The sequence below is a fragment of the Schistocerca americana genome, chromosome 6 (assembly GCF_021461395.2).
Source record: "Schistocerca americana isolate TAMUIC-IGC-003095 chromosome 6, iqSchAmer2.1, whole genome shotgun sequence".
Taxonomy (NCBI): Eukaryota; Metazoa; Arthropoda; class Insecta; order Orthoptera; family Acrididae; genus Schistocerca; species Schistocerca americana.
In genome coordinates this window covers 482,076,091-482,090,567 of record NC_060124.1, presented here as the reverse complement: position 1 = coordinate 482,090,567, position 14,477 = coordinate 482,076,091, and the positions used below count along the sequence as shown (strand labels likewise).

Below are 14,477 nucleotides of genomic sequence, written 5' to 3'. Positions count from 1 at the left end.
AGATCAGAGAAACCCCTTTTCTTCAGCTCTCTCAACGGTTTTACAATATTAACTTTTTTTACACTGACCATATTTAGTTTCCAGATGTGTGTGTGTGTGTGTGTGATACGAAAGAATTAACTCAATTCAGAAAATTCTGTGATACTAAAAACCTTTTCCAACTTAAAATTGTTACACATACTTTATGCTGAAGAAGAATAGACAAGGACTCATTTTACGTCTATGCTGCACAATGTCCACCTTTCGGAGTATTGACAGACTCAGTTCTGCCATCCTCGGAATCGGAAAGGCTAGAGTACGGCAACTTTTCCTTTTTCTCTCCATTTAGCTCAGCAACAATATCCGTTATTGGACGGTTCTTTGTCTCCGGCAAGAAGAAGAATATGTAAACATTGCTGACAAGGCAGGTAACGGCGAACAGCCAATAGCAGCCATATATGTCTATCCAATCGAGGAGCACGACGTAGAATTTCAAAACTGTTGCATTGACCACTACAGCAGCAGTGAAACCTATGGAGAAAGCTACAGCCTGAGCATCCGAGGAGAACAGTTCAGTGGCGATGACGAAGAGCAACGATCCTATACCACAGGCGTTCAGGACCAAGGATAAGGATAATGAGGTGATAGGGATCCACCACAGCGAGGAGACGTCGTAACCGCTGCCCAAGGCGAAGAAGTACAGACCAACGGCCGTCAGGCATGTGGCCATGCCCGCATTAGAAGCCATGAGCAGTGGTCGCCGTCCGACGCGATCCACAAGCACTGAAGACAGGAAGGTCGCCAGGAGCTGTACTGCAGCCACCACCACTGCCGCCCACTGGGCAGACACAGTGGCGTCTGCTGCAGAGAACATCTCCACCACGTAGTTCAGTATCACCCCAGTGCCATCTAGATTCTGGTTCAGGATGAGGACAAGGAACGCAATAAACCCGAGGCGAGACGCACGGTCCCTGAAGAATTCGGCCACAGACATGCCTCCCTCAGTCGACTTCGACTCGACCTCGTATCTCATCAGTTTTAGTTCGCCCGCGACGTCGTGGCCGACAGGGCGGAACCAGCGCAGCGACTTCTCCGCCTCCTCAACTTTACCGCTCGACAGGAGATACCGTGGCGACTCTGGCAGGAAGAAGAAGCAGACTGTGTAGAGGACTGGCAAGCCGACAGCAACTGCACACACTTCCAGGTACGTGGCTACGGCGCCCACGATGTAGGCGAGCAGGATGCCAGCGTTGAAGAGGAGTGCGAAGAAGGTGCCTAGAGCTCCGCGCACGTGCTGCTGGGCTGCGTCGGCCATGTAGGCGTTTGCCACCACTGGGACAGCCCCCATCGCCATGCCGACCACCACACGACCAGCCAGCAGGGCTGTCAACCCTCGTGCCAGCAGGATGGCCACACCTCCCAGGGTCGCAGTGACGCCCACCAGGTAGCCAGCCGGCTTGAAGCCCCAGCAACGGCTCACCTGGCTGCTCAGCATGGGACCCACCGCCGAAGAAATGAGCGACGCACTCACCACCCACGAGCACTCTTGCGTGGTCAGTGGCCTGTCCAAGGCTGGTGGGCTATACTCTGTGCCGTTGGACTTCAGCACTGGGATGGCCACAGCTGCCCAGCCAACTGCGTATCCACAATTCAGCGAAATCAGGTGAGCTGTGGAAATAAGCAGTTTATTTAGAAGCAAATCGGTTATAAATTCCCTTTTAACTGTCATTAGTGTACTAAATTTCCTAGTCGCTTGTAAATTTAAGTATTAAGCCATAGGGACTTCCAGTCTGAAGGTGTGTACCGTTTTTGAACTTCCTTACGGACTAGCCAGTAATGCTCTTGCAAATTAGGTATCCAGTCATTAGGACAAAATGGCTCTGAGCACTATGGGACTTCTGAGGTCATCTGTCCCCCTACTCACGACATTTCACCACAACTTTTATTGTGGAGTGCCACTACCCCAGTTTCTTCACTCAAGTTTCCGCATACCTCGTGTTACTAGCAAACACATGAGGGTTATTCAGAAAATAAGATCTGATAGGTCTCGAAATCTAAATGCCCGTGAAAATATGATCAAACTTTGTATCTATGTGTCAGGCAGTGTCTAGTATACCGTCACATCGCTCTTCGCATTCTGAGCACTCAGTGAGCACAAAGATGCCTGTAACAAGTGTCTCCCACTAAGTGTGGGTGTCCACTTTGAGGTTTCACCTGTAACGCACTTATTGTACATTTGTTCGTTACAGTTCTCGGCCGCACACTACAGCGGTAGCGTTCTCGATTTGAAGTGTAATAAATCACCGACCAGCGCAGACTTGGTTCCTTGAGATGCTGCTCACATGAACTGCATGAACATTTTAGCACAAAAAACTAACTGCAGACTAGAGTGACCAAACGGCGGAAAGCACAGGCGGCTTACTTCTATGATGAGGATATTGGAAAGTTGGTAGAACGCTATGATGAATGTCAAGTCGGAGCGGTGACTATGTAGTGAAGTAGCTGGAAGTTGCATCTAACTGCTGCAAATAAAGTTTCGATTTTCACTGAGGTTTCAGTTTCGTGACCAATCTGACATTACTTTCCAAATAGCCCAGGGCGAGGCATAATTGCTTATGTTCAAATTTCCAGCAGTAAAGAATCAACGGAATTAGCACCTGACAACTACGTTGTGAGTAATGGCTTAGTCACAGTTTATGTCAGTTTCTATTCATTTACTTTTATTCGGAAAGTTCCGTAGTACCAAATTCAGGAACAAATCTCCAAGGTTATGGAACGTTTCAGTACATGACATTACAGCATAAAACTAACAGATAAAAATGAAATGTTTATGAAACCAAAAAAAAAAGTCAAGCCATAAGTTTCAGTAAACGCAGTTTACAATATAACATAAGAATCAGCTTAATTTTTCAAGGAACCCCTCAACAGAACAGGAATGACCCACGATAAAACTTCAGTTTCGATTTGAAAACGCGTGGATTACTGCTAAGATTTTTTGAATGCTTGTGGTAGATCATTGAAAATGGATACAGCAGTATACTGCACACCTTTCTGCACAACAGTTAAGGAAGTCCGATCCAAATGCAGGTTTAATTTCTGCCGAGTATTAACTGAAAGTTGCTTATTCTTGGTAATAACCTAATATTGTTAACAAGAAACTATAATAAAGAATATATACATTGAGAGGACGATGTCAAAATACCCAGAGTAGGGAAGAGGGGTCGACAAGAGGTTTTCGAACTTACACCACTTATCACCCGAACCGCCCGTTTCGGAGCCAAAAATATCCTTTTAGAATGGGAAGAGTTATCCCAAAATATGGTATCTTTTACTTCGTACAAGAGTGCGCACTACTTTCTAACTTTGCGTTTGATGTGCGAAGGATAGACTTGTCTACTGACAGAAGTGAGAACACCTCCTGAAAAGTGCCTGGGTAAGTTAGTTGGCAAGATCATCTCTCACTGAAAGCAGAACTCTAGAGTCCACTGCTTTTGGAACACCCTAAAGATTTTAATTACTAACCCGTTCTTCGCATGATATTCTGCACCCAGTAGACTACTTAAGTATTGCTTTAATTAACCAAAGTTTTTACGATTGCCTTAAGGATTACTAGTTAGGCGAACCATTTCAATACTGCAGCTTGCGATGCAAACACCATTACATGGACCATGTGTATTTGTCAATGGATTATCGAAGTCAAGCATCCTCTTTCCCGGCGTTGGACAGATCTGAATTCTATTTATTTTACACGATTCTGAACTTAACTTTGATGTTAGGATAAAATAGCTAGGAATCAATATACTTTCTTGTATGTTTGTATCTAAGAGCAATGGCGTAATCGCTAGGCAACTTTTCAATACACCATGATTACAGCGACTCATTTCCGAAACAGAACTCTGTTGAAAACCATTTAGCCGTATCGCTTTTCTAACACTACGATACACGTGATTTTATTACTCTACTGGTAACCTTCACACTGTATTCTTCGCGACGTCACTCATCGACAACCGACCTAGCTTATTTTATCAAACTCCTCTCCATGCCCAACAACATCCCATCGAATTCTACCATGCTAATTTCTGTACCGAGATTCTTAGTATCAGTGGCTTTAAGAAACCATTTTCTCGTATATTTCTATCAACGATAGATTTCCTTAATTAAGAATGAGTATTTCCATCTTTTCTAAGTACAGTGCTTCACTTTCCAAGGCACTACTTCCTGCTCCATGATATATTAAACGCACATGTCTAAGTTTATGTAACGATAAATGCTCTATGTGCAAGGAGGTAAGTGTGCACGAACTGTGAGATACAAAACTTTCCCAGCGTACATATTGTTCCACAAAATTTCGGGCGAACTGTCGGATGTTTGCAACCTCCTGCCACAATATTTTGGCGCAGGGTCTTCTGGCCATCTTCAGGTGATACCTGAAGATCGGCGCAAGACTGCGCCGAAGTACTGTGGCAGGAAGTTGCAAACATCTGGCAGTTCACCCGAAATTTTGTGGAACAATGTGCACGAACTATTAAATTAAGGTTGGAGACATTGTCGATGAGACCAACAGTTTTTCATTATTAAACGTACCAATTTTAGGTAAAATCTGCATCATAGTCGTGTACTCCTTATAGTACTTATTTCCGGCAGCTTTTCGTTTCACCAAGATACTTTGTTACAATACTGTGTGTATAATGTTTTACGAAACATTTTGGACATGCTGCACAACATCAGCTATTCGTATACTACATAAAAATAGAAACATTTCTCATGAAGATATTTAGAGAATACTGTAGGGAAGACTGCGAATTATTTCCTGTAGCATGCTGGTATTGTTGACTTAATTAATCGGTTTGTGATTCCATACATTTAATATTGAAAACAATGGAATTTAACACAATGGGTCTTTCAACTATGATGGTAATAGTTTGAATGATGAAGGTTTTGTGATAAACGCAACCTTATACAGGGAAGTGCTATTATACATACGAGGTGAACCAGAACTTCATAGGCGAACTGTCAGAGGTGGTAGTATGGACGTTAACGTGGAAATATCTGGTAAATATGGGCCGCTAATACTTCAGGAGCTATGAGCACTTTCCTTTTCGCTAATGTGGGCCTCATCTACCACCGAAGGAGTGCTTTCCAGTTCATGTTCTATACTTTGATCCACATTACCGCCCGTGAACTTTGCCGGTGGAGTTCTGGTTCACCGCGAGAATCACAGTTACGCCACAAAACGAAAAAAAAAAACGATTGGCTTTGAGGAAAATTTACATATCGCAAAGTACCTATTATTAGAACATCATCATTAATTAGATGCATTGTCCGCAGCTCGTGGTCGTGCGGTAGCGTTCTCGCTTCCCGCGCCCGGGTTCCCGGGTTCGATTCCCGGCGGGGTCAGGGATTTTCTCTGCCTCGTGATGACTGGGTGTTGTGTGACGTCCGTTTTAAGTTCTAGGGGACTGATGACCATATATGTTAAGTTACATAGTGCTCAGAGCCATTTGAACCAATTAGATGCGAATAGCCGGTTTAAGAAACCCATGATGTAACAATCTACAACGAAGGACTAAATTCTAACGTGGTAGATCATGCAGAATGGAAAAGGCCTTTATTCCTTGTGAGATTGGCAGAAATAAAACATTCAACAAATCCATTAGAAGCCATTTCACTTTTATGCCGTGCATATGAAATGACAAGACTTCGGTGTCAACTTGTGGCACTGATGAAATGCATGCGATTTACATACAAGACATTTTTGTGCTCTGGTTATGCTGTTCAGGACTCAAATTTTCTACATTGACGTGGTATACAAAAATAAAGAATGAAGACAGGGGTGTCAATACCTGCACAGATTAAGACGACACTCGTTAAACCGTGCGAAATAAAAAAGGAATTGTGGAGATCGAAATGTCTACTTCCTGTTCTGCAATGGCAAATCTACAGACACAAACTTCCTTATAGTACGTTAAGTATTGCTTGAAGTTATCTTCTGTTGTGCTTTTTTGCAGTATTCTATGACATATCAATATCCCGACTGAGGCAAATACCTCTCTCACCCATGAGCGTCTGCAGATGTTTCTGACTGCCCTTTGTAGAATTGAAGTGCGATCAGTAGATGCGAAAATGTGTGAACTTAGAGAACACATACGGTAAGGGGTGCTGTATTTGCTTCTTAGTCTAGGCGTGGTATGCTCATGCTCGCGAAACATTCCATGAACACCAGCGTACACTCGCTTGCAAGAAATTATGTGCATGTGGTGTACAGGCGCCTAAGTCACGGGTTACAGTCATCGTTGAATGATACAGTTCAGTTATATATCCGGCAAGCATTAGCGCTTATGCTTAAAAAGATTTTAAAATGACCCTACGTTTTAAGCACATCAGAAAATGTATATTACAAAAGAATGGCTATATTGCAGCAGTACACACTGAACGTTACATGAAAACTTTCACGAAGTTATTTTACTGTAATCAGATCTTGAGTAAACATTCCCTTACACAAATATACAGGGTGTTTCAAAAATGACCGGTATATTTGAAACGGCAATAAAAACTAAACGAGCAGCGATAGAAATACACCGTTTGTTGCAATATGCTTGGGACAACAGTACATTTTCAGGCGGACAAACTTTCCAAATTACAGTAGTTAATTTTCAACAACAGATGGCGCTGCAAGTGATGTGAAAGATATAGAAGACAACGCAGTCTGTGGGTGCGCCATTCTGTACGTCGTCTTTCTGCTGTTCACAACGTGCAAGTGTGCTGTGGACAACATGGTTTATTCCTTAGAACAGAGGATTTTTCTGGTGTTTGAATTCCACCGCCTAGAACACAGTGTTGTTGCAACAAGACGAAGTTTTCAACGGAGGTTTAATTTAACCAAAGGACCGAAAAGCTATACAATAAAGGATCTGTTTGAAAAATTTCAACGGACTGGGAACGTGACTGATGAACGTGCTGGAAAGGTAGGACGACCGCATACGGCAACCACAGTGGGCAACGCGCAGCTAGTGCAGCAGGTGATCCAACAGCGGCCTCAGGTTTCCGTTCGCCGTGTTGCAGCTGCGGTCGAAATGACGCCAACGTCCACGTATCGTCTCATGCGCCAGAGTTTACACCTCTATCCATACAAAATTCAAACGCGGCAACCCCTCAGCGCCGCTACCGTTGCTGCACGAGACACATTCGCTAACGATATAGTGCACAGGATTGATGACGGCGATATGCAGGTGGGCAGCATTTGGTTTACTGACGAAGCTTATTTTTACCTGGACGGCTTCGTCAATAAACAGAACTGGCGCATATGGGGAACCGAAAAGCCCCATGTTGCAGTCCCATCGTCCCTGCATCCTCAAAATGTACTGGTCTGGGCCGCCATTTCTTCCAAAGGAATCATTGGCCCATTTTTCAGATCCGAAACGATTACTGCATCACGCTATCTGGACATTCTTCGTGAATTTGTGGCGGTACAAACTGCCTTAGACGACACTGCGAACACCTCGTGGTTTATGCAAGATGGTGCCCGGCCACATCGCACGGCCGACGTCTTTAATTTCCTGAATGAATATTTCGATGATCGTGTGATTGCTTGGGCTATCCGAAACATACAGGAGGCGGCGTGGATTGGCCTCCCTATTCGCCAGACATGAACCTCTGTGACTTCTTTCTGTGGGGACACTTGAAAGACCAGGTGTACCGCCAGAATCCAGAAACAATTGAACAGCTGAAGCAGTACATCTCATCTGCATGTGAAGCCATTCCGCCAGACACGTTGTCAAAGGTTTCGAGTAATTTCATTCAGAGACTACGCCATATTATTGCTACGCATGGTGGATATGTGGAAAATATCGTACTATAGAGTTTCCCAGACCGCAGCTCATCTGTTGTTGACAATTGTAACTACTGTAATTTCGAAAGTTTGTCTGCCTGAAAATGTACTGTTGTCCCAAGCATATTGCAACAAACGGTGTATTTCTATCGCTGCTCGTTTAGTTTTTATTACCTTTTCAAATATACCGGTCATTTTTGAAACACCCTGTATATATTAGGTTGGTGCATAAGCTCTTAACGTTTTTGTTTTAATGTTGGCTGTCCTGTTGCTTTGGGCTTGTTTACCGATAGCCCTTATTTGTGGTTCACTGTTGCTATTTGAGTTTACAAATAGCAATTTAATTGGTGAAGTGGACGACAGAAGTGCGAAGTCGAGAAACCGGAACATTTCAGGTATTCTTTTCTTTGTATACAGTAGAGGTGTGAAAGAAGCAGAGGCAGCAAACAAGATTTTCTCCTACATGTAGGCTTAATACCATTCGACAGAGTTCGGCAACGAAGTTTATTTCTCGTTTTAAGCAGGGTCGCTTTGACAGTGACTCCACGCTCACGAAGAACCTTGGGGATAGGTAAGACCGTTTAAACTCATTAATCGACAATGATCCAAGGAAGTATACTCTATAATTGTCGAATATGATTTGTCGTCATTCCACCATCGTGGGACATTGGCCTGCAAAGAGGGAGGTACAAAACTCTGGCATATGGGCACCCCATGCTTTAAGTCAGGGGTGCTCAGACCGCCGATCACGATCGATAGGTCGATCGGAATCTATTTACGAGCCTCCTGTCAAAACCTTTCCCAGAAATCTAAATTAGGTATCTTTGTAAAAATACCGTTTTCTTGAAATAGTGTTTCGCTCGGTATTTGTATGCAGTAAAACTGTCTCCATCTTGTCTCCATTTCCATTTCACCGCCTTTAACGCTTGCGCCAACATTTATGAAGATGAACATTTTAATTTTTATGTGTAGTGTCTTGAAAATTGAATAGTAGGCCCACAACTTTTGATGCAGAGAACTACTTTTTATTATTTTGTGTAACTAAAATGGTTGATTTTGGCTACAGTGCTGTTTAGTGCTAAAACCATGAATTTCCAAGTCAGTAGATGTCTAAATGTACTACATTGCTTGTAGATTTCACGCCTAAAAGCGTTTAGCATCCCTGCTGTAAGGCAGGATCACAAAAATCAGATGACCATATGTGCATCTGTTTGATCGTCGTCAATTGGCTCGCGAGCGACACCATTTCTATCCTCTAGATACCGATGATGAGAAATCGCGTCTTTATGCCAATGTAAGGAAAAGGAAGAAATTGTTGAGCCTAAACAAAGCAGGGGTTCCCCGTACAAAGACCGGAATGCACCCACAATGGTTAACGTTACGCATCTGGTGGTGTCACGTACTACCAACTGCTTACCTGAGAAGTAAGCAATACTGCTGACATTTGTTGCCAATTTCGACGTCTTGCAGACGCAATCCAACCAGATGGACTACATGAAGTCATGCTAATCCACGGTAACGCACACCCCCATTTATACTGAACTGTCAAAACAGTAGACTTGAGTTGGGTATGCAATTTTTTCCACCTGATTTTACGCCCTAAGATTTGCAACTTTTCCTATATGTCTAATAACCTTCAATATGCTCCGAACATGGCTCAACGAGTTCTTCGCCTCAAGAACACGTCATTTCTACAGCTGCGGAAGCAAAAGTCATCCCTGCCTTGACAGACTTAAGTACTGATGACTAAAGTCTTTTATATCTGTTTATGTACGGTACCTTATGAGAAAAGATTACGAACTTATGTACCAATCCTATAGTTCGACCGTACTATCTAAATGGTCATGAAGTGTTGTGACCATCATTCTTAAATATCGCATCTGCCGATTCACAACAGGAATGCTTTCCCAAATTTATTGTTTTTAGTGTGGTTCTCGAAACTTCCACAATAAAAACATGAAACCATGAAGACGGATTGTTCATATTAGAGAGGAAGACCAATATTTGAAAAAGAAAGTAGTATGATTTTACGTGTGAGCTCAAAAAGTTGTGTTTTAATTAATCCTCTGTTTCCTGATATTTTCAGTGTGTATATAATTTCTAATTTGTTTTCATATTCTTTTCGTCCCAGTTTGCAGGTGAACGTGTTCAGTGTAGTAACCATGAAAGATGAACTAAGTATTTTTTACGACTGTCACAAGACCATTTCACATCTTGTTTGACCAGGCAGAGGTCAGACGAAACTAGAAGGCCGCAATCTGTGACAACCTTCTCCCGTTGCTAACAGAATTGCTTTATATTTAGAGCGCAACAGGAACGTTACACATAGTCCCGCCCTCTCTTAGTCTGTCGACCATTGGTTGATCGAAAGCGATTAAGAGCGTTGTGAAACCCACTTGTGGGTGTGTCGCACGGAATAAAATATGACGCTCTCCATACTACGTAGCTGTTTGCTAATCGTGTTTCAGCTGTAACTTACTATGACACTAGTTGAGCTATCGACAGCGTTATTTGCACTCTTACTACGATTGTCCAACAGGAATATGGCTAAAACTGGCCTTTCAAGCCTGCTTTTACCTATTTACAGGAGAATAGCTAGGAAAATTGCCAGGCTTCCCTCTATATAATATTCTCACTCAGTGGCTAAACTACAGTATGCTGAGCACGTTTGTCCAGCACACACCCACAGAGCTACAACAGTTAATTGTTCTGGTACTCCATACGAATGGTTTGACTTTAGCAACAACCAAAAGTATAGCACAGCCATCTCCTCTACTGCCTTTCCTACTTCCAATATCTACACGTTTGGAACAGGTAGATCACTTCCTTTAGGACGTATATCATCAACTAATCGCTCATTGGAACGGGACGTGGAGAACAGATTGCGTGGCGCTCATGTTGCATTTGGAAGTCTCCTACATCAGGTCTTCCTCTCTGCACCAGGCTAATCGTGTACCGAGCAGTAGTTGTTTCTACGCTGTTCTATGGTTGCGAATCCTGGGCACTGTGTAGCTGTGTATTTCAGAGCTTCAACCAATAGAAACTTAGATACATAATGATCATCAAATGGGATTTCTTCATACAATACTACTTTTCTTGAGAGATCAAAGATGTATTGTACAGTACAGTACAGTACAGTACAGTACAGTAGCCACTGTTATTGGGCACCAGCGCAGAAGGATTGGGCATGTCCAGCGGATGAGATACTTTCTCGACAAATTTTGAGTAGTGAAGTGAGCAGTTAGAAGGCCCTGTGGTTCTCTGAAGCGCTAGAAGAACAAATTCAAGAAGAACCTAAAGAGTAAATATTGACAGAAGTAATTCGTGCACAGAAGATGATAAATGAAAGACAACTACATCAACTGCTGTCTTACGTTTTGAGCAGCAACGTCGGAGGCAGGAAAATGAAAAACTTAAGAGGTGCAAACTTCACCACCCGAGCCACGTCTTCCACCCTCATGCGTAAGGTGGCCACATGCTTTATGCCAAGACTGCTCTGCTAAGCCATAAAAGACATCCTGAATACCTGAATTGTAATGCAATAATGGAAATGGAGAAGAAGAATGAAAACTCTGATGATGGTGTCGGCCGATGATGTACCTACTTATTGACGAATTGCTCTTACATATGGAAATATGAACACTCAGCTGAGCAGGCATTAATACGATTTCGACTAATGTGACTCTCCTACAGTTAAAGGTGGTTGTGTTAATTACGTTGAGAATACAGCGAACTTGACATTTTATAAATGTTTCAAAGCACCACAATCGTCTCTTGAGCTAATATGAGTAACAGATTCTGCTCTTACCGGCAAAATTTTAGCGAATTGAAATTTATAGAAAATACACAGGGATCCAGTATTAGAGTGCTAGTTTGAAAGAGCTTTAGAAAATTTTCAGAAGGGATAGGTAACTTGCTTCGGTTTACTGTAATCCTTGGGCGATGTAGCAACCAAGGAACTATTCGAGTTGCTGTGTGGAATTTATGCGTCTGATTTTACTATCGTCTGCCCACAGGACAGAAATGCGAGATCACACAACCGGCTTAACGTCTCACCCAATTTGCTGACAGTAATAATATACCGAAAAAAAAAAAAAAAAAAAAAAAAAGAATGGAGAACTGAGGAACTGCTAGATGACAATCTAATACGCTTTCCAAAAGGAAGGGCACCAGAGTCATTTTACATTGTGGTTGATAATGAACGCAAGACAAACATCTGGACACGATCGTAGGATTTGTCGACCTGAAAAAAGGCTGAACGAAGTAAAATGGTCATGGTTTTTAAAATCCTGAGAAAAATAAGAGTGAGCTCTAAGGCAAATACAACGTGCACAAGAACAAAAAGTGACCCATAAGAATGGAAGACTACGATCTGTGTGCTGGGCGTACGACGGAAGTACACATTCGCCCTTACTGTTCAATCCTTACATCGAACCATCAGTGACCGAAATAAGGCACAACACTGTGATTAATGCTGAAGATCAAAGATAGCAATGATGCGCTCAGCAAAAGGGATAATTGCCTGATGTGTTGAATGGAATGAACAGTCAACAGAATATAGTCTGAGAGTAAATGGAAGAAAGACTGAAGTGAGTAGTAGAAATGACAGCAGCGATAAACTTATTAGAATTGGTGACTACGTAACAGGCGATGTTAAGTAATTCTGCTACCTTTGAGGCAAAGTAACGTATGACGAAGCAAGAACGATACTAAAAGCAGATTAGCACAAGCAAAGCGCACTTCTGGCGAAGAGGAGTCTGCTGGTATCGAACGTCGGCCTTAATCTGACGAGAGAAAGGCACGAATACAGCTAATTTTAAGACCTTGTAAGACTGTTCGTTTTTCCAGAAGCGAGAATGTTTTAGATGGGATGCTACAGATGTTTAAAATCAGGTTGACAGGTGTGATAAGCAACAAAGAGGCTCTCTGTAGAACTGGGAAAGACAGGAGCATATGGGGAACAATGGCAAGAAGGGATAGGAGTGTAGGACACATTAAGACATCGGGGAATAACTTTTTAAGTACTAGAGGGAACCAGAGCAAAAACTGCAGGCGAGTACAAAGATTGTAACAGATTTACGAATAACTGAGGTATGTTTTTAGTGGAATTGAATGAAGATGTTGGCACAAGAGGAATTCGTAGCGCACCGTTTCGAACCGGTCAGAAGCCTTTACTCAAAAAGCTGCATTTTGAAGTGCGGCACCTCAGTGTTTCCTCTCGGCAGAGCAGCAGCCCTTCTCGACTAAGTAATAGGTACGAGCACTGTGACAGTGTCTAGTTTCACCGCCTTTTTTCGTCCGAGACCTTCTCCCACAGACTCACGATTCAGTGCGTAACAGGTAGATGAGAGCATTTGAGGGAGGGTACGTTGTAACGACATCTTTCTGATGTACGCAAGCTGAACGTGTTTCCAGCCTTCAGCCAACTTCCCAAGCACTCCAAGGCGCCCTCTTCCAAGCCAAATGTTAGAGAATGGAACCTACCGAATAGAGCTTTATCCATTTACAAAACGGAGAGGTAACATTCTTCCTCATTTAAGTTTCCACCTTTTCTCTGACTATTTTCATTAACTATAGAACTGACTGCGTATTATTACTGGAACTGCTATCCTGAGGAGGCTGTTCTTACCAACGAAGGCCGCGAGCAGCTGCGTCGCTACGCTGGTCGCATTCTTGTCAGGTGTCGTGGTGCCCGCCTCCGCTTCCTGCCCGCTTCTCTCCTGCGACAGCTCTTCGAGTTCGCCGAAGAAAGTGATGCTGTCCGTCGGCGCACCTGTGGGGGTTTCCTCTTCATGTCCTTCCGGCATCTCGAGCTCCTTAAACACGTGAACGAAAAGGTAGGTTGGTTGGAGAAGGGACCAAACTACACGATCATCAATCCCTCCGACCTGAGATTAATTAAAACCGATAAAATCCCACATTAAAGGAGGGAGCTACAACATCCATAAAATGATGAATTATTGAAAGGGAAGTAAGGAAAGGGACAGAAGACGAGGTTAGGGAAAGAAAGTGACTAATGACAGGAGCATGAAGGAAGAAGCACAGGAGACAAGAGAGATGCTCAGGACATAAGAGACTCCATGAGGAAAGGAATGAGAAGGCAGAGGGTCGGGGTGAACCACCAAGCCCAGTTGAAGCCAGTCCAGTTGGGGTGTTGGAGCATGAAAGCCTGCCATACCCTCCACTCACCGATAAGGTGGAATCCCCTACCTTAAATGGAGCGATAAAAACCCCCATCACGAATAAAACGTAAAACCAGATCCGCCACTGAGGCATCAGCCAACACCAGAGGTAGCGATTCTGGAAATATAAAAGTCCGTCGTAGGGTGGCTACGTTGGGGCAGTCCAATAAGATTTGAGCCAGTCAACGACAGAAGGGGAGTCCTCACGACGGAGGAGATAACCGTGAGTCTCAAAAGTATGGCCGATGTAGACCGGCATAAGACAGAGGCCTTACGAGAAGCCCGTAAGGAGGACCACCATGGATTTGTAGAATCCTTAATTTCCCCGAGCTTGTTCGGTGAAGAAAGTGGTCCATTTTGCATTCCGAAGTCCCAAAACCTGACTATGTAAGACCAAGCGAAGGTCTATTTCTGGAATGCCAAAAGCGAGAGATGGCCTGGTAGTAGCTAATTTAGCCAGTCGATCGGCAAGTTCATTGCCAGGAATC

The 14,477-nt window shown here is 43.3% G+C and overlaps 1 protein-coding gene across 1 annotated transcript; it reads right to left on the bottom strand.

Moving 5' to 3' along the window:
* Window positions 1–220: 220 nt before the first annotated feature.
* On the bottom strand, window positions 221–13,614 carry LOC124620220 (facilitated trehalose transporter Tret1-like). The gene is made up of 2 exons (XM_047146888.1): window positions 13,437–13,614; window positions 221–1,647 (listed from the first exon to the last, which is right to left on the bottom strand). The coding sequence occupies exons 1-2, from the start codon at window positions 13,612–13,614 to the stop codon at window positions 221–223; spliced, it is 1,605 nt and encodes a 534-aa protein (XP_047002844.1).
* Between the last annotated feature and the right edge of the window lie 863 nt (window positions 13,615–14,477).